The sequence below is a fragment of the Elephantulus edwardii genome, unplaced genomic scaffold (assembly GCF_000299155.1).
Source record: "Elephantulus edwardii isolate Elephantulus edwardi_28Jun2011 unplaced genomic scaffold, EleEdw1.0 scaffold00015, whole genome shotgun sequence".
NCBI lineage: Eukaryota > Metazoa > Chordata > Mammalia > Macroscelidea > Macroscelididae > Elephantulus > Elephantulus edwardii.
In genome coordinates this window covers 23,438,701-23,463,965 of record NW_006399765.1, presented here as the reverse complement: position 1 = coordinate 23,463,965, position 25,265 = coordinate 23,438,701, and the positions used below count along the sequence as shown (strand labels likewise).

The following is a 25,265-nucleotide window of genomic DNA, read 5'->3' as shown; positions in this document are numbered from 1 at the left end:
GTAAAGTGAGTCTCATGAACTCTGCACTGCCAACCGAAAGATATGAGGTTCGAATCCACCAGCTGCTCTGTGGGCAATCTCCTCCTGTGAGACTCACTACTTCTGAAAACCTTCTGGAGGGTCAGCTATGAGTGGATTCTAACTCACCTGCACCCAACAACCTGGATCAGGTAGGTCAAGTCCATGCATGTGAAAGCGGTATTTCTAGTTTAAGTTACAGCAGGGTGGAAAAGTCCAAGACAGTTCAAGAATCACCAAAATGTGACCTAGAGACCTGCAGTGAGCACACACTGCTGGACAAGCAGTGCCAAGGGACCTGCTCGGTGCAGGGTTGCCACAGACCTCCAGTTAGTTTTAAAAGGGGGCGGGGAGTTACATGTGCAAAGCAATAAAATGAGGCCTGCCTGTACCTGAGGGTGAGGAAAACTCCACTCCAGTGCCAGAGCTGGCTGAACACCCAGAATGTTTTCTGATTCACAGAATCATTTATTATGTATAACACTAAATATTTTATATATAGTAATCAATGCATACGGTAACTCTATGAGGAAACAACATATTACAGTAGTAATAGGACTATTTCAGGCATACTGTATACTACATAGGTTCTAGGGACGACTAAAGAGACAGGCTGGAGCAGTGGTAAAAGCACTCGACCACCACATGAAAGCCAGTCAGGCGGCACCTACCAGCCGCTCGCTCCACAGAAAATGCCGGGTGGTCTAGTCTGTAAGGACTTCCTGCTCCGAAACCCCGGAGGCTGCTTCGATCTGCCCCACAGGGTTGCTAAGAGTCAGAATCAAATGCACAGTAACAGGATTACTCTTTGGATTTTACAGGACTAAGGTCCTCCTGGTCCATGACATCCTCCATCAGCTCACACGCATTTAAGAGCCGCACAATGAATACGGATGACTAAAGAGGTGGTGCCTTTGAATTACGAGGGTTGACGAAGAAAAGGGGGTACACTCTGGGCTGCCGGCCAAAAGAAAGAACAAATCTGTCCTGGAAATACACTGCAGGAATGTTCTTCGGAAGTGAGGATGGTTAGACGTCATCTCACACACGCAGGCATGTTGGCAGGATGTCAGCCCCTGGCTCGCAGGGTAGAGGGTGAGTGAAAGAGAGGCCAATGGACAGCAAAGCTTCCATCCCAGGAGCAACTGTCAAGGTGGCACAGGACCACATCTACGTTATACACAGGCCACTGGGAGTCAGAGCCAACTCGACAGCACCCAACAACAACAACAAGGGACAGCTTGGAATGTAACCACCATTCATCGCAGTGATCGTACAGGAAAAGGTGCTGTATTCCAGACGACCAACTCTCAAACTTGCGAAGCATGACCTATTTGTGTATAAGGACTGTCTGTTCTTTCACGCCTGGTCACCGCTCTGACTTCAGGCCAGCCAAAAAAGGTCCATCTGAGTATCATTCCTGTGAACTGACCCAAATAACACCCAAGGGGACACGCTGTAAAGTAATCAACTTTGAGCCTTACAAGCCAGGTACTCAGTGAAACATGAGACTGGACGTGGCTTTAACCCAAAGTCATCTATCTACTTAGGGGTGCTGGGAGTCAGAAACACTTCACAGCAGAGCTTGGGGGTTGGTTTTTTTAAAACCAAGAATATTTTTTTAAAAAATTAAGCACACAAGAAAGAGAGCACTGCATGTCAGCGGGCCAGGAGAGGAAGGGAGTGAAAAGACATCCTCAGTCCAGAAGCAAGTCTGAACTACTGGTGACTGGCGAGGTCTCCATCAGTCCTCCTGGCGGGGAGCCAGGCAGCACAGAGTGATTTCAGCAAGGCCTACTCCTCCAGTAATGCAAGCTTTGCGTAAGAACAAGACGCTGCTGTACGGAGCTCCCGTGCTGCTGCTGACTGCTGGAGGGTCTTCTGGTCTTCCTGAGTTTTCACAAATCCAGTATGATGCTGTGAAGACTGAAATGGATCCTGAATTGGAAAAAAGACTGAAGGTGAAAAATGTACCGCTGGAATCAGAGTACAAGAAAATGAAGGAGCCCACTTTTGAGGACTGGAAGAAATGTTCAAGGCCCCAGGCCTTGGGAAGACCCCAACCTCCTCCCAGGATGAAATCCAGAAATCCTTAAGACTAAGACAAACTGAGTATGTTGATTCTGTTTTATTTTTCAAGTTTTTATATTAAAAATGTTGTCAACTGGACGTCCAACCATATGTTCTCATAAAGAGAAGAAAATTCCAGAACTGTAGAATTCTGTAAATTGGTAACTTGATAATAAAGTAACAAAATAGTGGAAGTCTTAACACCTTGAGGTATTCCATTTGCAAATCAAAGTAGTGGTGTTGGCTACATATATTTTGTACCTCTCAATAAAAGTGTAGATATTTAGGAATTAAAAAAAAAAAGGAAAGAAAGAAATCAAGAACACAAGTTAGGCCCCAAACGAATCCTTCTCTAGAATATAGCCACTGCCATTAGGCTTTTAGCTTTTTTGTAACACTGCTTCCAACTTGCACTTGCTTGAGTCTAATCTAACCCATCCTCTTCGGCAGACAATGACAGATGATAGCTGTCAGGAGCTACTCAGGTTCAACTACAACCCATGAAAAAACCCTCTGAAGAACAGCCGTCGACCTTGACCTTTCCTACCCCACCCTGCCACATCTGATATGCTAGAGCCCACTGTCACTGTGTCAATCTATGTTTTGGGTGTGTTTTTTTTTTAAAAGGTGTCAATTTATCTTGTTGACAAGGTATCTATTTTGTTGAGGGTCTTTTCTTTCTCTGACCCTCATTTACTAGTTATCATGGCTTTTTCCAAGGATTCATCCGCTCCTGACAACATGCTCCAAATATGTGAGATGAACTTTCGGCATATTTTCCTCTAAGGAGCACACTGGTGGTACTTTCTCCGAGACAGATGAGCCCTTAGGCGCAGAGGCAGAAATTACCTAGAGCCAGATTAGACAACAGAAATAGCAGTTACCACAAGTTTGCAATCAAATGCCAGAAAGCACCCTGGGAGAGAACCACAGAGTTTGGTAACCATGTCCACAGCCAACACCACAGGCCCGATGTCCTTATAGGGAAGTGGTCCCAAGATCCAACATGTCAGTAATCGCTAGTGGTAGTTGTGGTAATCATGGGGGGGGAACGCAGGCAGGAAGGGGGGTAACAAGACAAGACGACTGTTGTGTGGGATCAGCAGCACACAGATGATAACATAGGCACAGAACAAGCACGCCTGAACCCAATGTACTGGGCTACAAATGCTTATGGCTTTCCACACAATTCCCAACATGTTCTCGAAGTCTCCTGCCAACAATCCTGCCTTTAAAACTAGATTTCTATTTTATTCTCAACCCTTCAATCCTGCTAAATAAAGGAGCAGGGATTTTTAATTTTCAAAAGAACATGGGAGGATTCAGAACCACTGTTCTGAGGTCACTGGAATGGAAGACAGTGAGCCCAACAGGTCAGAGAGGAACTCTCCATTCCAGCAAAATGCAGGGGGCTGAGGAAAAGACACCTCCGGAGGCCTGGAAGGGAGGACGTGGCCCGGCAGCAAAGTACCCCCCCATCTGGCCACAGGTCTGGTCTGGAGCTGAGTTCACTTGAAAACTGAGGATCACACTCTCGGCTCCGACTCATTCACCATTAACAGCTCTACCATTTAAAACTGGGTGACAGGAAAAGTGTTTCTTAAACTGTAACACTAAGGCCTTTATTCTAAATGTGACTTCAAAAAGTCTAGCTGAGAGACAGACTTGAAAGGAAAAGAAAAGAAAAAAAAAATCAACTCAACAAGAAGCCACGCCAGCCCTAAATACCCCTTCTTCTTAACAGAAATACCTCTCGGCCCCAAGCAACGGAGCCAAGCTTGCCTAGGCAAGAACAAGGCTTCACAAACCTTTTTCTTTCCTGCCCTCCTTCTGTCCATTCAGATAAACATACAGTGAGGGCAAATCCTGGATTTTCCTATGACCCAGAAAATAGGAGGGAAGTTGAGATTCCCAAATAAATAATAATGTATATAAGGGTTGAACCAAGGAAAGCATGTTGGAAAAGTCAAAAACAAAAACAATGATTTCATTTCAGATGCAAATACCTCACCTGCCTAGATTTTTTTTTTCTCTCTCTTTTGTAGTGAGCTTTCTGGCAAGATCAAAATCTCAGGAAATTCCAAACAAATGAAACTCTCAAGGCAAATTAACTTAGGAAAAATGATCTAACTTTAGAGACCTGACACACGCCTCCCAGGCCTGTCCAGTTCTTGCTTGTTACAGAGGACCACCAAAAACACCAACCACAAAATCATACACTAACAAGGGTTTTGCTTCCTGCGAGCTGACGACTCTCTGGCTTTTAATAAATGCCTCTGCTTCCTGTCAGCCCTGGTCAGGCCCAGCTACCAAACCTATGAAGTCTGAACACAGAGATGCTCTCACACTTGGCAAGCACGCTGAAACGCTAGACCAAATCAACCACAGAGACCAGGCCCTCAAGGGGCATGCTCTACACAGGGCCCCAGGGCGAGAAGCTGATGAGGATAGGGACCACAGGTTAGAGAGAGGGAATTCTACCAAGTGTCAGTATCTGCTGGGCGTGAGCCCAATGAAATGAAGTCCAGCTATATGCCATTACTCAGCAAGGGCACACCACCACCTCCCTAGAGGAAGGATGTGCCACACAGAGAAAGACAAAGGGCAGCAGAGAAAACAAAGCCAAGTGTACTGACCGTGACTAGTAACAGTGCCATGAGCTCCAGGCCACAGTGGCAGCCTTAGTATCTATCCAATTCAACTAGTATAGCAGGTCCACTCACTCAAGAACGACTTCCCGGGGCCTTTCTATACACTGGGCCTGGAGTGGGTGCACACAGGGTTAACATGCTTGGATGCTAACTAACCCAAGGGTGGGAGTTCAAGTCTACTCAGAAAGGCCCGAGGAGAAGCAGTCACTGAAAATCCCCGTGGAGCACAATTCTGTTCAGACACAAGGCTGTGACCTGTCAGAATCTTCTTCATGTCAACTGGCATCATGAGCACTAAGAGATCAAACGACAGAAACCAAAGAAAGGCAGGCCAGGCAGGCCACCTGGTCACAGGCAAGAAAAGGGCAATCGGGACAAGCGGTGGTGGGAGGACCCAGAGGAGGCTCCTAACTGGGGCCTTACAGTAAGATGGCAAAGGTGCTGCTGGAAGAAGGAATGAGAGTTGGCTAGGCTGGAAGGGAGAATGTTCCAGGCAGAGGACCCTGTGCAGAGGCTTGGTGAGAGATGAGAACATCAGCAGAACAGGAACTACAGTGGTTTTGAAAGGCGTGTGCCCGAGCACCTTGGAGGGTCTGTGCATGCTCTGAATTCAAGGTCATGATGCTTCCTGGAGACACAGAAGGGACTGAGAGGAAGAACCGAGGTCAGAGAGCAGAGCAGCCAGGGCAGACCCTTGCAGAACACCGCAAATGAGAAACAGAACAGGGACAGAGCCCACAGAGAGACTCCCTGGGGCTACCTAGAGGCAGGAGACGAAAAGGGAAGGAAAAGGGGTGCTGGTGACACCAAGGTGAGTGAAGAGAGGCCAACCAAGTCCAATGGTGCTCAGATCGGCGGCTCAGGGGTACCGTCTAACAGCCCTCGACAAGGAGTGACCAAATGAATGTTACTGAAAAGATTTCTACTGGAGAAGAAAGCAGCAAAGCGAGGTTGGAGGGAAAGTCGTGGTTGGAGGCAGTCCGAGAACGTGTCCGTGGCGCACACAGAATGGTAACAGAGCACACACCTCCAAGTCCCCAACCCATTCCCGCAACTGTCCTTGAACAGGCCAGGGGCATGTGTCAAGGGCACATATAACGGCTGCCTTAGGCAGGAACTAAAGCTTTTTAATGTTTTCTTTCTAGAGGAAGAGGGTAGAAAGGAAGGCAGAGGAGGTGCAGATTTGAGGGCCAGAAGCTGAGAGAGACAGATGCCTGACCGTGGTGAATGGGAGCCAGCGCTGAGGTTCAAGAACGGGTTTCCAGGGGTTCAAAAGGTAAACATGCGGACATTCTTCAGAAGCACCTAGCAGCCCGGGCTCAGGGAAGACAGGCAGGTGGCTGGAGGGGTTCAGGCCAGAAGTGGCATGAAAACTGATGGCCAGAAGAAGGGCAGATGGGGTAGGAGGGCTGGAGAGGGGACAGAGAGAGACAGACTGTGGGCTCTGAGGTGGGCGGGGAGGGGAAGGAGAGGTTCAACTAGCAACCTGGATGAAGGCGAAAAACCAGGCACAGGAGGAAGAAACTGAGCACGGGAGTGAATACACACAGGAGGGGTCCAGCACTCTCAGGTCCGGGGCAGACCCGGTGACAGAGATGACACGAGATGGCAACAATGTCCCCAGATGTGGTTAGGAAGCTAGTGGGTCACCCGAATGCCCAGGGGTGAGGGCAGCCCCCGCACGGAAAGCCACCCAGGTTGTGAGCCATCAAGTAGGGAGGAGAAAGGGACCTAGAAGGGTCTAACACAGTAAGAGAACACAGGCAAGTAGCCAGCAACTCCCCAATATGGCAATCGCTGCCTCTCTGAGGATTAGCTGCCGGGGCCCCTGACACATGCAAAAGCAGGCCTTTTTATCATTTATTCTTATTCAGCACCTTCTTGAAAACAGGTGCAATATTGGGGAGCCATGTGGGTATGTGTGGTCACCCTGTTAAGAGGCCTGTGAGAGAGTCTTTTTCTTCTTCCTACATCTACTTCTGCTGTTATGCCACATGGTATCACATCTCAGTGACTTGAAAATAAAACCGAGGGAAACACATACACACACACAGAGATGCAAACAGACACACACTCACTCTCTCACACTCTCTCTCTGCCCTCCTCATTAAAAGGAAAAGAGTCTTTTACGCTACTTTGTTACCCGTTTGCCAGGAAACCGCTTCCTTTTTCAAATCTTGCTTTTAAGTAATAGGAATCAACAAACACTTTGAAACCACTGGATCCACAACTACTTCTAATATATAATCTTCACAGTTAGAATGAGAAGACAACAGGGCAGATATTTTAACAGCCCAAATGGATCTAGTTCTGGCAGCTTTTAATTGGGAAGGAAAACATCTGATAAATACACAAATGGAAAAGAGGAAATCAAGCAGAATTGCTTAAGATGGCAATTTCTGTATGTTAATTTAAGTAATTATAAAGTCACAGGATCTATAATTTGCATCTGCAGTGTCAAAATGCCTAGAAATGAAGGGCCACTGCTTAGCCCATTCAAAAGTGGGGCGTGATTAAAACTCCAGTCACTTTAAAAGGTGCTTGACTTGAAGACTTGCTCCAACAGTCATCTGTGCTGAGAACGGCTCATAAACAGACCGCATAATCCAGCCACCTGCATTAAAAATAGTCATTAAAATTCACAATGGAAAAGTGAGACCTTTAGCCTCAGTACCTGCTGCCTCGCAGGGAGCCAACTTACTCTTGGTGAGGCAGGCTTGTATTTAAAGATCCTTTTTAAAAATTGAGGTTTTATATTTTAAAATCTATTAGAATAGATTTTCTGCTTTTTGCACAGATGAGATTTTATCAGCATCCACACCTGGGTAAAAGTGTACCTCTTTACACAGCCTTCTGAGTTCATGTCTGTGAATTCTGCACTGCCTGTCTCAGCACTACATGAGGTGCGGTGAGGGTGAAGCTTCCAACCTGGACTCACTGCAGGTGAGTGGAAACAACTCATGGTTGACCCGCCAGCAGGTTTTCAGCCATGAAATCGCACGAGAGGACACAGCCTAGCTTTCTCTCAACCAGCAGCTGGTGGATTTTAACTGACCACCTTTGGATTGCGAGCACAACTCCTTACCCACTAGGCCACCAGACTATGACGCAGGCATTACCCTCCTGGAGAAGACACTTAAGATGATGGCTTCAGCACAGGGAGGAGTGAGGTCAAGGCCAAAAAATAACCCATCTGTACTCCACCACCCTAGAGGAAGAACTTCAGGGCAAAGGGGACCATCAGAAAGGCCCAGAAGTTGGTAATAAGTTGCTGCATCTCAAAGGGTGCAGGCTGTTCCCAACAAGAGCAGCTGACCTCAGGCCAAGTCGAGTGGGATGAGAACAGAAAGCAGCCCACTCAGGGGATATGTAGGGGATGCGCGTGTGATGAGGAAGAGAAGGGAAAGGGCTGGAGACACTAAGTTTAGTGGACAGAACCTGGGAGCCACCTGAGCCTGGTGGGAGGGAGAGGAATGAGATCCGGGGTATGGGAAGGGCTGCTAGCACTCAATGGATGACATACAAAGGCTGGGGCAGAGCCATACAGGGGCTGGGGCAGAGCCATACAAGGGCTGGGGGAAAGCAAGAGGACCCAAAGGCCACAGTGACAGGGTGAGAAGTAAAGATGAGGGGATCGAGAGAAAAGAGGTCCATGTAGTGAGAGCGAGCAAGCACAGCTATGAACTGGCAGGTGAGCCGGCAGGGTCAGGAGTCAGGACTGTAAGGGAAGAATGCAGCCCTGATCCACCTCACCCGGAGCACACGTCAAGTCACAGCTGCTTGTGCGTCTGCTGAGGGGCTGGCTGGCTGGAGCCTACAAGGTGTTATAGTCTAGAATAAAAGAGCACATGAAGAATGAGTGAAACACTTTAGGGGAGAACCTGACCTTCAGTTGTTCTTTTTTTTTAAACTTTATACCAGCCAAGCACCAAGTAGACATGTCATCAGGCCACAGGCCTTGGAGGACCAGAAACACTGAACAGGTTTGGTCCTAGGGAGAATCAGCTCGGTGGGGCAAAATGCAGCAGAGAGAGACCTTGCCTGTCTTATAATCATACAGAAACACCCTTTTCTAAGGCTTGTTCTAATTTGTCACACAAGGAATCTACAGAATAATAGATGGCATGCCAGAAAAATCAGAGAATAAGTATATTCTACTAAATGGTATGCACTTCCATTGCTAATCAGAGTTACAGACACAGTCCTTGACATGCACATGTTTTATCACAGCTAGCATCCCCACCCCCAGCCCCTTGACTGAGAGAATGAGATCAAGAAACCATCTAACCATGAGTTCAGACACATGACACATGGTATCATTCTTAACCAAGTCACAGAGCAAGTCATTAAAAACATTACTTCTCAGATTTCTCAAAGCACTTGGGTAAGTCACATTTTATCAATTCCCATAGGGCCCACCCAATTTAATTTCCAAGTGGGTCATCAAAAAAAAAAAGTAGTTCGTGGAAATAACTAAACAAGGGATGAAAATACAGTCACATTCATTTGCCTGAGGTGAGGAAAACAGTGGTGACTTCCAACTTCCTCCAAACAGCAAGGGCAAAGGATGAAGGGGCAAGGGGGTGGGCAGATAGGGGAGAAGCCCGGCTCTTTGCTTATTCTGGATTTTGTTCTCCAGGGAATTCCTTCCCACCTTTTTGCACAAGCCACTAACCCTCCACCTCTTCTTCCTGGTATTTAGTTTTATGTAATGATTATCAAACAACTACTTACAAAGCTATTTTTTTTTTAAGAAAAAAACCAAACCAACCAAAAAACCCTAACCCATTTCCAATTCTAAGAGGGAATCTGCCTGGGTTGTAAACTCCAGGGCATCCAAGGGCTGGCAAGTGCTCATCAACAGAGCCGGTGTGTCAGTGCAAACGCACCGCCATGGACTAGATTCCAGCTCATCCTCCCCCTACAGAAGGCAGAATGGCCTGCCTCCCAGAAGCTGCAAGGCTGAAATCATTTACGGAAGCAGAATGTCACCTCTCTCACGCAGAGCAGCTCCTGGGTTCGAACCACCAACCCTTCAGTGAGTAGTCACTCTGGCCACTGTGGGGCTGTGGTAAGCTAATGTGCACTCAGTTGACAACAGCTGTGCTCCCCCATTCTGACACCCACTGCCACTCGGGAGTGTGGGCACAGGCAGAACGATTTTCAGATTATTTTTTTTTCCCCAAAGAAACCAGCAATCCGAATTTCTATGTGATTTCACCTGCTTTTCATGCAATGGCAAGAAATGAAAACTTTCCTTTTAAAGAGCACACGTGAGCCAAGCAAAATATAACTGTGGGTGGCCAATCTGTGTGACAGCTAGGTGAGAGGTTAGAAAATCAGACAAAGGTCAGAACGACAGGCCTTATGTTCCTATGTCCTAATAATGTGGGAGGCGAGACACAACTGTTTTTCACTCATGGTCTCGGACTGGAAAACCAATACCACAAACAAAGCACCACCGCAAAGCCAGAGCGAAGACACCAGAGACCTCAGGCATAGAAGAGTACTGCCCATCAGATGCCTAATTGTCCTCCTAAAGCATTTCCTGCTATTATAGGCTAATTTATGGTACATCATAAACAGCTCTACACGTGAAGCATTCTGCACAGTGCCTAAGGCACATACCAGAACTCCCAAAATGCTAGGCGGTGTTGGGTTTTATTACCAACAAGGGGGGGAATGTCGATCAGATGGGACATTTCCTCCTTGAGGGGAGATTTTGGCCTGATTAGAAGACTCCATAATCTTCACTGAACATCAGAAGAATTTCACAGGGAAGTGCAGTCATTTTTGCAGGGCTCCCGTCATTTGACAAAATAATCTTAAGTTACGCCTTACAGGTGTTTTATATGGGGTATGATAATGAGCTGAAAAAGTTTCAACTTACGTATATCTGAAATTTTAAGTTCTGTCCCACTTTCAGAAGAGAAAGTTCAGGAACCAGCCATGCAGTGCTCTCAGGCCCAGTCTGGCCCAGAACCCCTTTTTCCAGGGGCTACAGCACATTAGCTGGGCTGCGCTCTTGGACTGTCTGGTCTAATCGCCACATGTTACAGGTCCTGGAATTCTTTCCAGGACTACTTTTTTTTTAAATTTTATTTTATTAATTTTTTAAATTTTTTTTTAAATTTTTACTTATTTATTTTATGTGTGTACTGTCAAATTGGATCTGACTGGAACAGGAGGCGATTGTTCCTCCTTCTTCAGCAGAGCATCTGGTGGATTTGAACCGTGCACCTCTGGGATTGCAGTGCAGTTTCCTGCCACTAGGCCACCAGAGTTCGCCTATTAATTTTAATGGACATTTACAGAGATGTTGGATTTCCACTCATTCATTGTTGCACTTTTCTCCCTGCCCAACCCTCCCCCCGCCCAGTCTACTCCTCTCTTTGAAAAGCAAAACAAAGATTCCTTCTTTGGTACACAATCCCCCCCGCACCCCTCCCACCGGCCCGAGTACACTCCACTATGCAACATTTATTCTGGACTCTTGTGATAACCATAATACTCAATCATATATCGCTTTTAAAGTGTTCTCTCCCTCATCTGTTTCAATGCAGTATACATAATTTATACAGTTTTTCTCAGTCTTAACCCCTACCCTGATGTCAGTCCTGTTCTACAACAGTGGCACCATGCAGTATTTGTCCTTTTGTGACTGAGATATTTCACTCAGGATAATGTCCTCCAGGGTCACCCATTTTGAATAATATTGCATGAGTTCCTTGTTTTTCAATGCAGCGTAGTATTCCATTGTGTGAGTATACCACAGCTTCTCTATCCATTTGTTTGTTGATGGGCACTTAGGTTGTTTCCAACCAGGACTCCTTAAAGTTAAATGTAGAATCAGAACACCAGAACCCAAGTACAGATGCCCTGATTCCTCCTGCCCTATTCTCTCTGTCCCTGTGGGCGTTCATGTGCCTGGGAGCTGGTTACAGTAGGAATTCTGGACTAAAACTGTGAAACACAATTGTTCTGTGTGAAAATAACCAATATTAGAGACCAGATACCTGTTCTTGTCATTAGGAAAAAAACCCTTTGTCACCTAAGGGAAAGGATGGAACTCCTGGGTAGTACAGCTGATTAAGCACTAGACTACAAACCAAGAGGCCGGCAGTTCAAATCCACCCACAGGTGCCTTTGAAGAGAGGCCTACCACCAACTTCTGAAAGGTCACAGCCTTGTAAACTTCATGGGGCAGTTTTACTCAGCAAATTACAGGGCAGAGTCAGAGTTAGTTTGGTGGCAGCCAATGAGAACACAACCAAGAGGCGGGGGTAGGGGTGTCAGGGTCTTCTCTACACAGCCCAGCAGAACCTTCCTTCAATCAAGCTCAGAGTTGACCGCGAGCCTCCTCAAAACCGTCCAGCACCAACCTATGCCTCTTCAACCACTAGCCTGGAAGAAGAGTTTCAAACCTCTTTCAAAGAATCTAATTCATTTGCTGGAAAAGTAAAGATTTCCCTAAGAAAAAGAAGTCAAGGACTTAAAAATAATATCACAACGCTTCCAACTGTCCAATTTCCAAAGAACTGAGGAAAAAAAAATATTTTTAAATGGAGTTACATGTAGACTATAGATTCTGTCCTACATTCAAAATTTGTCTTTCTAGAAAGCAAGTTTTAATGTCAAAGGATATAAAGCAAGCTGTGAACAGGAGACTAAAATTAGCTCAAACCACAAATAACCTAACATACTTATCACTTCCTCATGATCAACCTACAAAACTCAAACACTAAAGGCACTGACAAAGCTAGAAGGTACGATGCTAAGGAAATTCTTTACGGCTACTTTTTAAAGTGGACCTAACATTTCAACATGGTCAAAGAGTGACATTTTATTGGTGTCAAGTCCAAGTATGTGGGAAATCACTGGAGCTCAGCTTCTGCCCTGTAAATAAAATGGCATGCAGTGTATAGCTCTGAAGTGGTTAGGATGGTAACCACCCTCCCGCCCTGAAGATAGGAAGCTTTAGGGGCTGAACCACACCTATTTCCAGTTGTGTTTCATATTGACAGCTGGGGACACATCAGCCTGCCACTTCCAAAGTCTGCTTCCATCTTTGAAAGCCATTCATCCCCTGCTTTGCAAAAGCAAAATCTTCAGTGAACTGAAATCAGCTGAGAAATACAAATGTCTTCTGCCATCAGACAAGGGAACAAGGTAAGATGGAAAAGGAGAGGCTTAACTGACAAATATGCAATCATGAAAAAAAAAAGTATAGGTTTGTTAAAATTCAGCTACTCTTGCAGTTCGTAACTAGGTACACACATGAAAAAGGAAGAAAGACAAAAAAAAATCAATGATCTAACTCAACACCTTCATCAAATGGAAAAAAACCAACAATCTAATCCTACAGCCTCTCGAAGTAAGGGCATTATAAGGACAAGAGCTGAAATCAACGAGATAAAGAACAGAAAAACAATTAAAACAATAAGACTAGGAGCTGGTTTTTTGAAAGGGTCAATAAAATTGACAAACCACTGGTGATTTTTTTTTTAATATGTTTTCTGATGAAGGTTCAAGTTCACAAGGAATGAAAACAAGTAGTGAAAAGATAAGTATGGAACCCACCAACCACCACAGTGCATCCATCACAGTGGACTCAAAACATTCAAAAGTATGCTTATCAGGAGGTAGAAAAGAAAGAGAAAACAGCAGAGCCATTTAATTACTAGTGGTATAAACAGAACAAATCCAATCCTGTCAATGGCACAACTGTTCTAGGATTTAAGGAAAATGGTCAGGAAGACATGAAGAAATGTTTAAATGTCTTTGGAAATGTTACCAAGAAAGTTACATAAAAGACTCATTGAAGTCCAACATCCACTAGCCATAACCAAACACGCTGAGAGGATGAACCACTGGGTTAGGGGCTTAGGGTCACAGTTTCAGTTTCAAGGTCAATTTGGTAGAACAGAGACAGGGATCTTACAAATCTGTGAACGGTCATCGAAAACACGACTGTTGGTCTCTCCCTGTCCTGAGCAAAGAAGAATGAAAAAAATCAAAGATGGATGGCGACAATGAGTCCATGGGGGCTAAGAGAGCACTTGAACCCCAGCTCCATACCAGATGACGCCCCTCCCCCAACTTCCCTGAAAGGGATCACATCAGGAAGGTCTAAAGAGAACAAGGCTGGGAGGAACATGTGGAGCAGCACTCAACACAATGGGAAAAAGCCAAAATAAACCAACTTAAAACCATCAGGCTTACTTGTCTGTTAGACAATGGAATAACCCAGAGACTATAAGGTGATAACACCTGGGAAGTTCACTTCCCCCTAACAACCAGTCGCAGTGGAACAAAAGTATAGCATTAGCTCGGGGTAAAGTGCAGGAGGCAAGAAGGATGAATGGAAATAGTCAAAACAGGGGCAAAGTACTGCTATGTTGTGAGGATTGCAGTCAACAAAAAAAAAACCAAAATGCTCATGACTTGTTGAATGGAAAACCAATTTGCTCTATACACAAATCACAATAAAAAGCACGCATGCACACATGCATGCATGCACACACACACACACACACACACACACAGCCACCCCATAAGCACGAGCTTCCAGGAATGTTTAAAAAGATGTGGACCAGCCAATACTTGGAGAGTTACTAAACCACGTGATATGCTGAGGGTTGCTCCTGAAATTTGTGCTTGTGCCAGAGAGCCTGATGTGGCTTGTGTCAACTTCCAGTCTCGATACCACTCTGCTTCCCCCTGCCTCCAAGGAAGATCTTGATGACCTTGGCAGCAGGGACCAGACACCAGTAACAGCAGTGCTTTTGAAGGATGATGCTAAAATACAGTTCAAATCAGGGTCAAAACAACCAAGCAAAACAGTAATAAAAGCAAATGAAACACAACTCCTCCCTCAAAAAAGCCCACTTGGATGTCTTTTCATAGGTCCTTTTCTATCCAAAAGCTAGCCACATAAACATTTATGTCCCAATGAAAGTACACTTTGCAGAAGCAGACTAGGCCCTGACTGTTTGAACAGCAAGGCAGTACACAACCTAACCGGGATAGATTTACAACAGTGACAAATGTCCAACCATCAGGGGAATTTAAAGCCACTTTACTGAATTATGCTTAATGCAGTTTGCCTATTTGTTCTCTTGAGTGAAGTTAAATTCAGAAGTGACCTCATCCTTCACCCTGTGTTCTTAAGAGAAAGCCAACTATTTGGAGTAATTACTTGATGCTCACTTTCCTGTAAATAATTTGCAAGAGTGTAGGCTCCCCTGAGTAACCAGCTCTCATAAAGGGGGGCAGGGGAAGATAAGTAGCCAACTGTTGGTTGGAACTTGGTGTGGCAATTTCTTCATAAGATTCGTCAAAGGAAGAGATGTCCCAATAAAAGACTATAAGGAAGGAAAAAAAGGCAAGGGGGAATACTGTTTCATAACAGAGTAACTGAGATAAGAAAAAGGGTTTCATTCACTAATCACTAATTAAGAACTACAACTCTGGAAACCTAGTTTTGTGATGTTCAGTTTGTCTTTGCAAGTGGTGTCACTCGGCCTCAGAAGCCACCAGCACAGCAAGGCTTTTCCCCCTTGATCTCTAAAAGGAACAGGCCTGAGGTCTCTGGAAGGAGCCTCTGGGTGAGAGAGCGAGCGCCACGTCCAAAGCCTCTTGGCCCCGAGGTTTACTCAGCAAGTGGTCAACCCTCAACTAAAGATGCCGAGTTTTCTGGGGCAGCAAGGACTAGGCTTAAGTAGATTTAAAATAATTCTCTATTTCCCAGGGAAAAAGCTTAGAAAGTAAATCCAAACCTCCTACCACTGACTTGATTCCAACTCACGGCGACCTTGCGGGGCCGAGTGGAACTGTCCCACAGGATTTCCAGGGCAGCGAGCTCTACAAAGCAAACCGCCACACAGTCCTCCTGCAGAGTGGCCGGTAGGTTCAAACCACTGACCTTTCTGTTAGCAGCCAAGCTCTTAAATACTGCACCACCTGGACTCCTACAGAGAAAACAGTGACTGTGATTTTCTCTTTGCTCACTGGCCATGTTTACACTGCGAGTTCATATTAAACACTTCTTGAAATTCTAATTCTTTCTAGTCACCATGGAGGACCCAGAGCCCTCTACTGCCTGGTAAGAGTAAGCTTTCAGACATACTGAACCAGCTTACAAATGAACAACAACAACACAAGACTGGAAGCCCTTTTTCTGTAGTTATTATTTCATATGCAATGTGGCTTGCACCAAATTCTGAAGAGCAACCGGCTGCGGAGCTACACTAGCTGCTTTTTTTTCCCGGGGGTGGGGGGTGGGGGCAGGAACAAAGCCCATAGACAAGGTCCTGTGTCCAGTTTTCAGATATTTACAAAATTTCCAAGTGTCCATCACCAAGAACCTCCTGACAGTCATGCTGTCTTGGAGGAGAGGAGCCAGTGGGCTCAGCACACGATTCCCACACAGAGCAGAGCACGCATCTGACAAGGCTGGAGACTTGGGGACTTCCTTCTCAAAAGAGCAGATGTGCAGCCTCTCATAGTATTCAAACAAAACTGAGGGCACATAGAGGTTCTGTTGGGGTTGGGGGTGGTTTCCCCCTAAAATTAAAACATAAGGGGTGGCTGGTCTTTATGGGCCTAGCTGGAATTGAAGTTTTCGTAAATTGTCAAGAATCAGTTCCTCTATCTTTTACAGGAAAAACCACCCGGCTGCCACTCAGAGTAAAGCTGCAGGCAGAGCAGTGTGTCCTGGTTACTCATTTTCCCACCACCAAATCAAATGTAAAAACATGCAATACCTCCACCCCATGGGGGAGGCCAGAGGGGACACAACTGATCTTTTGAGCCTTTAACTACTAGGCTTTTAAGCCTAATTCCACCTGCCTACCCTGTACAACCCTACAGAAGTGCATTACCCTGGCAGGTTCTGCAAGGATTATTTTGGGAACCTTAAATTTCTCTTTGTGAAATTTAATCCATGAGTGTCAAGTCTATTCTAACTCATAGAGACTCTATGAGACAGAGCAGGTCTAACTGCCCTGTGGAGTTTCCAAGGATACAATCTTTAGGGAAGGAGACTACCACATCTTTCTCCAACACAGCAGCTGGTGCATTCGAACCACCAACTTTTCAGTTAGCTGCCAAGCACCTTAACCACTGTGCCAGCAAGGGGCTCCGCGAGAACATAAAGGGGATTTGCATTACACAGTGGTACCTTAGTGACTGGGTTCGTTCAGAGTCCTTTTTCCAAAGGAAGAGCCTGAACCCCCTCAAAACTTATTTCATATTGTTAGAGCTGAGACCAGATACTACAGGGGGAAAAAAACCTAGATTAATTACTCTTTTTAGCTCAGAGGGTGATTTGATCAAAAGCCAAAGAAACTATCTTGACTATTTACAGTTTGTAAAAATCGTAGATCTTTATGAGAGTTCTTACTTTATAAAGAGCTGTACTTCATATCCCATGATAAAAAAATATTTTATGAGCCAACTACAGGCAGAGCCCTAGAAGACACATGAGAGCAAATAAGAATTGAAGCAGGCAGAGTAATGCAACAATTTTTCAAAACGCATCGACACTGAACCGAGTCATCGCAACCCCAGACATGTCAGTTCAGGACCGGAGGGACAGACTTCACATCCCAGGTGCCCTTATTAAGTTCACGTCAGGCCAAGTGCAAATTTACAGTTAAATTTAAAGCTTCTGGGAAACAAACTGGCAGTATCAACTTGCACCCAAAGCCACCAGAGTCGAGAATATGCACATTTTCCTCGGCTGTGAGTGGAAATGTGGTGGTTTTTTTCGCAGGCTAACCTCTGCTGATAGGATGCTGGCTGATCTACCTTGTTTCCCTGTCACCTTCCCCCCACACCCCCCACCCCCGATTCCCTGCAATAGGGATCAGGAACCATATCTTAGACATCTTTCTACTAAGATGTCAGACCCTGGCAAAGTGTTCAAAATCTGTTCCAGTCGACACTTACTGTGCACCAGGTGCAGAGAAAACACAGGTGAATGAGAAAAATGGGATCAACCCTCAGGAAAGCACAAAGGACAGAAGCCGAGCTCCTGTGAGAAGAGGACTGAGGAAGGCTTGGCATGAACACACACCGGGACACACAATCAAGAGCTGGGAGGTGCACACCAGGAGGAGGCAGAGAGACCTTCTAAAGAAATCATTAAAGAATACGAGAGAAGGAAGAGAGGTAAGGACGTGGGGGACGCTGCATCTTCTCGGGTGGCTACTACAGAAGGGACATGGGAGGAGGTGGCCGGAAGCTGGCTCCCAGGCTTGGACTTCATGACAATAGAAACAGTCGAAGGAGGTAAGCAGAGCGGACACAGGCATTGTTTTGAAAACATTTGATCCAGGAGTGATGTGGTTTCACTAATCTCTACAGTGTGAACTAGAAAGCACTGCCCAAGATGAGCCCAGACCATAGCAGTGAGGGAACGGAGGCCACAGTGACCACAGCATCTCTGGATATTCCACAACACCTTCAGGGAAACCAGCGGTGCAAAACTCCAAGGACTCGGGAACATGGACCCAGCGAGAAGGCCCATTTTCCTGGAAAAGTCCAGCTCAGGTGTCAGGATCACCTGGAGAACATGGGCTAATTACCATAAGCACTGGAGGAAACCATGGGAAATACATCTGGGCTGAGGCAGGCCTAAGAAAAGGGACCTGAAATTGAAAACACAGCCTAGAACAAACACTGGCCAAAGAATTCTGCAGCCTAAAATATCAGCTGCAGAACACAGACCGTCAACGACAACAAGAGAGAAAGAAAACAAGGGGGGAAAGGGCAGTTATTTCAACAGCTCATGGTCTGAAAAACTCCCACACGATGCCTTATTTTCCATTATGAAATTCAGTACTCGCTCAATCACATTATTCCAGACCATGTATTTTTATGTGTTTGGAGGAACTTGTTCAAGCGAAAATGCAAAATGCAGTGAGGAGCTCGGGGGACCCTAACAGCACCTATCTGGGAGCTAAAAGCCATTTGCATGACCGTTAGCTCAGCTGACTTTGCAGAACCATCTGGCAGGGTCTACTTACTTCTGAGAGTACCCAACTATCCCTAGAAACATGTCAGTGACATTAAACAAACAATGACAGCAAACACCTCTTCTCCTCACTGCTGCGGCTTACGTTCCCAGTTCAATTACACGGGGCCACAACAATTAAGAAGGCCTTTACACCATTTCCAAAGGGATGCTCAGCTGCCTAAATTTAGTTCACTGAAACCAGGACTAAGAAGAACATTTAGATCTTATGGGTCACGCAGGATGACTAGAACTTCCCAATCTCTCCATGTCATTTCCGTTTCTTTTTTTTTAAGTGCAATGAGTCATAGTGTATAGAGCTTTCTTCTCTGCACCAAAATACACTTTTGTTTTGTTGTCTCAGGAGAGAATAGTACAAAATAAACATTATTGGGAAGCTTTACCATTTCCCCCCTTGGAATGCAACAACATAAACTGTTGCAGCAGGAAAGAATGTTGGCAGATTACTGTATGACATGCATTTTAACCTATTCGTGCATTAGACTGCATTTCATAATGAAAGCAGCTATAAAAACAAATGTCAATTTGAAGAGTGGCCTGTTTTACAGAGGCTGCCTCTAGCATGGAATAAATCTTGCCTTCAAGTCAAGGGCTATTGTTGCCATCTCCTTTATGCGAAACAATCAAATCATTCACAGTGAAAAGAGTGAACAGTGACAGGGAACCAAAGAATCTGGAGATAAGAGCAAAGCACCTGATCCAAACCCTCTCAAGCAGCAGATGGAGGGCACTGTATCATATTCTTTTCATTCATTCGAGCTCTCTCTTCTCTTCTCCTAAAACCAGGTCTTCTTTTTATATCTGTGTTACCTCCCCTATTCTTGGCAGCCAGGCCAACTAAAGCTTGAAATCCACCAAGCATTATTTCCACTTTTCAAACAAGGCATGCAATTGCTAACTGCTAGAAAACAATTTTTTAAGCTATCTAAATTATGCCGTCAAAGCAGACTGTTTTACTACCAAATGCTCATTAGTATCTGTGCTATTATTAGGATTCAAGAGTAAAAACAGGTCTATACTGACTATCAAACTGAGCTAGCTGAGAATCTCTACCCGAAACAGTTTTCTTAAACTGTCACATTTTTCAACACTCAAAAGTCCATTTCAGCCTTTATTCTTTTCCCTAGTTCTTGCATCTTTTTACTTTAGTTCAGAAAGATGTCAGCATCAGGAGAGAGAATTATGCCACCTTATATTAAGAAGGATGGGCACTCTCCTCCCCTGCATTTACTGCCTCTGAAAACCCACTGGAGGGTCAGCTATGGGTTGTTCTGACACAATGGCATACCACCACCACAACAACAACAAGCAGCTCACAACATAGGTCTAAAGTCGTTCTCATTTTGACAGGCTCTTGACAACAGTCATTTTTAAGAAACTTCTATTTTCTATCCACCAGAAGTACATGACATTCTTGAAAAATAATGGTTTTGGAAAACTCACACAAAACTGGGAAAATTTGCCACTTTAGACTCAACTGCATTTGAATTGTGCCCATTTTTTTAATACCACAATTAAACAATAAAGAGCCAATGACAACCTTTGTAAGGAAAAAAGTTCTTAATTTTCAATCTGCTTGGTAAGAAAAGCCTCAGTGGACATTTCTCTAAAGTCAAAAGAAACCATTACAGGGAGCTCTCGTGGCTTAGTGGCAAGAAGCTGCACTGCAATCCCAGAGGTAAACAGTTCGAATCTACCAGATGTTCTGCTGGAGAAGGAGGGAGAATCTCCTGTACCAGTCAGATCTGATTTGACCGTACACACACACACACACACACACACACACATGAAAAAAAAAAAAAAAGAAACCATCTCCAGTAGGTAGCATGGCAGTCCATTGAGAAGCTGGGGAAATTTCAACAGAAAGCAGTCGAGACCAAGCCTCAGTGGTCCGAATGGGGTAGGGACGCTCAAGAGAAATGAAGAAAATGAACCGAAGAATAACAGGCTCCACGCTGGCAGCTTAACGCACTCTTGACAGATCAGACCACCTAGACCTAAAACTGATAAAAATCAAACTCATTTTTGAGTCAGTCTTGGTACAAAAGGGTTTTTTCCTCCATGCTTTCACTCATGATGGAATATACTGCAGTCAAGCCTGACCCTTCGGACCAACGATTTTCATTTAAGATCGTTTTATATGCTAGTGCATTCAATCTGAGGCACAGATCTGTCCATACCTTCTCAAAGTCACTAGCGGCATTCATTCAATTAGCTCATGGAGACGAAGCACAGAATACCAATTTTTATATTGATCGAGTCTACTTCCAAGGATTACTCTGATCTGGCAACGTTATATTAGTCTCTCTGAAGGCATTATACGTTGTAGTCCAAGTACAAAGAGTCCTATCAAATAAGCCCAATGCAAATCCACACGAAACCAAGACTGCCAAAAAAAGGCTTTGTTAGCCAAGCGTACCAAAGAAGTGCTTAAAGCCTTTTTCCCTTTTTAAGAGGAGCTCAAAATAGATTTTAATACTACCAGCTGATGGTCCTCACAGTTTGCCTTTTGAGCCTTAAGCTGAACACAGGAAAAGGGGTGGGGGTGGGAGGGGGGAGACAGAAAGAAAAACCAAACCTGCCTTCTCTCTTTACACCAGTAACAAAATCTCTCTATTCTGTGTACTGCTTATTTAAGACACCAGTGTGGTTTTGGTTAACCCTCACAACCCCCGCAATGACATTTAATCGGGAGGGAGTATTTTCTTTAGCGCATTTAACTGTTTGTGGAGGCAGACCTCTCCGTGTTTTTAATCTGATGTTTCAGAGATAGGTGGGAAACCTTTCTCTCTTGCTAACCTATTTTACGAACCATCACTACCCGCCTGGTAACACACAGGAGACGGATAACCCCTCTGCTCAGACTAGGAAGATGCTACTTGAGCGTCAAGCTTTAACCCTTTCCAGTCCCTGCTTGCAAGAGTGTTATTTTGGCCCTGGGAGTGGCTGCGTGTTCCTGGCTGAAAAGCTCTTCTCCCTGCAGCAGCGCTTGCTTCTCCTCGTGAAGCTTACAGAGCAGACATCTCTTTTTAGGGGACAGACCTTCTCCTAATTCTCCTCATTAAGGTAGCCCCCCTTTCAACCCCAGGCTCTCCACTCCCTCAGATCTTCTGTTTCCTTCACATGTGTCACCATCTCTGCAATCACCCCTTTGCGGTTTGTCTGTCTTGCCCTAACCGACTTTTCGGGCTAGGGCCTCGCCAGTCCATGCTCAACACGGCCTCTCCAGCGCCGAGAGCGCGGACCAGCATGGAACAGGCAGGCCGACCAAGAGCCATCGGATGAATGGACAGGAAAGGGGAAAGGGGCTGTCATCCTTGGACCTGAGAACAGCGAGATGCGAGGAGAGGAAATGTGAGGGGGAGGGGAAGAAATCCTTGCGTGGGGGGTGGAGGGGGTGACAAAGGAAGAGAGAATGAGGTGGTCCCGACTGGAAAAGGAAGTCGTGGGGGGGGTGCTAGGTCCACCCCAGGGGACAAAGAGGGCTGGCCAGGGGGGCGGGGTCGCGCGGTGCCAGGAGCTCGCGCAGGCAGCCTGGGGAGGCGGCTCCAGGGGTCACCGGGGCTGCAGGATACGCAGTGGGTGGGGGGATCCCAGGAGGATGCGAGACGCAGGCCCACCCGGGGGGGACAAAGGGAGGAGGGGCGCCTCCGCCGCCGCCGCCGGATCGAATCCTCAAGCCGCAAGGCTGTGACCGAGGGGCCTCCCCACCCCGGAGGAGGAACGCGGCTTCGGCTCTAGGGGAGGATGCCCGCGGCCTAAACGAAGAGCTTGCGCGCTCGCGGGCGCGCCCGCACCTGGTAAATGGCCGCCCAGCTATTAGCCTTGTCGATCTGCTCGAACTCCTTTTCCATCTCCATGACGGGCCAGGGCGGCTGCTGCGTCTCCTCCTCGGCCCACCGCGCTGTCCGGCAGCTGCAGGCCGCGTCGAGATCTGCGCCTCGAGAGCGACCGCAAGATCCACTCGAGCCGCTATCGCCGCCCCAGCCGCCGCCGCTGCCTCTTCATGTCAACCCCTGTCAACCGGAAGTACGCACAGCGCCTGCCGGGGCTCCGCCCCCTGCTCCGGAGAGCCAATCAGCGCGCTCCGGAGTCCGCAACACTTCCGCGGGGCGGAGTCAGGAGGTTGTGCCGGGGGAAGTGGCCTCGGCCCCGCGCGACGTCGGGAGCGCGCCTGTCCCTCCCGCCTGGGCTCGGGGCCTCGGGCGTGGCGCGCGCCCGTCGCCTAGGCGACCCCCTGGGCACCTCGCTCTTGGGGCTGCAAGGCGTGCAAGGAGTGAGTCTTGAGAGTTACAGTGACCTTGACACCGTCCTGCCGCAAGGTCCTGGCCTCAGTGCTCCAAGCTGCAGTATTGGGCAGAAGACTGTATGCCCTACTCTTACCGCCCAGCTCTGGCCAGAGGATGAGGAAGAGCTACAGCTCCCTGTCTGCAATACTCTAAAGAATACACATCGTTCCATAGTCTTGTCAAATACCATGTTTACCCATTATATACAGTGTTTGGATGAGCTTCCAGATTGATTTATGCTGGGAAGCTGGAGTGGCATCCACGTCCTAGAACTGAATGCCTCTGGAAACTCTACAAACTCTCTAAACTCTTTAAATGTACAGAAATGATGGTAGTTATAGAACAGAGTTCTGTACAGAAATATTAGTCGTAGCACAGAGTTTAGATCTTTTGTGCAATACCTAGTCGTTTTCGACTTGACAACACTTAACCACTGCTATATCTGGAGGAAGACTCTTCCACTTTGTACATCACTCTTTGTCAATGTGCTGTATGAAGTAACCTGGGTTGCTGTGATGCTGAACCTTCTGCCATTAGGGTATCAAATACCAGAATGGTTTCCCAATGTGGACAGTGTTTGGTGGAGCTCCCAGATAGAAAACAGGTCTGCAAGCAGGAGTGGTATCTACTTCCTAACCCACGTGCCTCTGGAAACTCTATGAACTTGGTGAAATGACGACAGTCATGGAAAGGCATTAGGTCTTTTGTTCATAGAGTGGCTATGAGTCACGCTCGACTCAACAGCAATCAACAACAACAACAGAGAACAGTCATTGTCCCGTCTTTATCCAGGGGATCCTACGATGATCCGCATTTCCCTGAAAGCCCACCTTGATCCTGCTCAGCTGGGGCTCAATGGAGCTCCCATTCCTTGATGCGTGAAAATCACCTGGTAAATGCGCTGAGCGATGCAGATTTCTGGGACCAACTCCAGAAGACTGGCTACCTTTGGTCACCACCCAGTCCTGGGGAATTCTAATGCTCAGTGGTCCTTGAAACCCTCAGGAAGAAGGTCTGGTCAAATCGTCTTCCTGTGAGATCTAGCTTAATCCGTCCACCTCTGTCTGGCGGGGCACCTTCTGTGTCACCTGTGAGTTGCTGTGGGGCCAGAGGAGAGCTCTGGTGGTCTAATGGTGAGGAGTTGCCCTGCCAGCCCAAAGACATGCAGATCCACCTACTTCTCGGAGAAAGATGGACAGTCTCCTCCGGTGCAATTAGCTGTTTTTGAAAACTCCCTGGAGGCTCATTTATGAGCTGATTCGGAAAGGGCAGCGCCCAACAACCACCACAGAGGACTATATCTTCTCTCTTCCTGTTCCCATTCCGAGCCTCTTGGAGTAGCTAGCTACCTGGGATTCTTGGTTGAATTCCAACTCATTCTTTTAGTGCCTGTGGCAGGCACTGTACCTGCATTCCAAGTACACATTATCATTTAATGCCCCCAAGAGCCCTACAAAATTGTCATTGTTATTATTCCCATAATTCAGATAAGGGCTCTGAGGCAAAATCCACTTGTGCAGAGCAGCACTTGTTCTGGAAGGCAGAGTTCAAAGTCAGTCTCTCAGGTAGTAGACACTTTGGAGCCAGGCTTCCTGGGCCTCCATCCAGCATTGCTGCATACCAGCTGTGCAACCTTGGGCAGATTACCTAACTTCTCTGTGCTTCTTTTGTAAAATGTACATTAGAAAAATGCTTATCTTAGAGAAGTAATGTTAGGCTTGCAAACGGTAATGCTCTTTGTATATTATTAGTAAGTGTCATTATTACACACTTTCAAATAACAAATGTTGTTATGAGCTGTTGAGTGTTGAGTCCCATAGCGACCCTCTGGACAGCAGCTCTGAAGCCTGCCCTGTCCTGAGCCAATCTCACTGATTCTGACACAGGAGCCCTCACTGTGCAAGTTAACTGTATCACTCCAGCTCATCCGAGGTCTTTCTCTCCTAGAAAGTAAATTTTTATTTTAATAATTTTTTTATTGAATAAATGCAATTGTTTACAAGGCAGCTCCCTTTCAGGGAAGAGGCAGCATTTACAAGAGGTGTCCCTTCAAGTGAGGAATTTGGAACCTCACACTTAGAAACTGCCTGCGTCAAGTCTTGGCCCACTTAATGCCCTGTGGGTTGAGCCTGCTTTCTACCCTCTTATTATTTATCCAGGTAGTACAACGAGTAAGTTCTCAGCTGCTTAAAAAAAATT

The 25,265-nt window shown here is 46.2% G+C and overlaps 1 protein-coding gene and 1 pseudogene across 1 annotated transcript in view; one reads left to right on the top strand and one right to left on the bottom strand.

Moving 5' to 3' along the window:
- Positions 1 to 22,837, bottom strand: part of PTPN1 (protein tyrosine phosphatase, non-receptor type 1) — a 70,644-nt gene extending 47,807 nt beyond the window's left edge. Inside the window, exon 1 of the mRNA XM_006881634.1 lies at positions 22,575 to 22,837. Coding sequence (XP_006881696.1) covers positions 22,575 to 22,637 — 63 coding nt within the window. The 5' untranslated portion in view covers positions 22,638 to 22,837. The remainder of the gene's footprint in view (positions 1 to 22,574) is intronic.
- On the top strand, positions 1,827 to 2,130 carry LOC102855008 (annotated as a pseudogene).
- Positions 22,838 to 25,265: the final 2,428 nt, after the last annotated feature.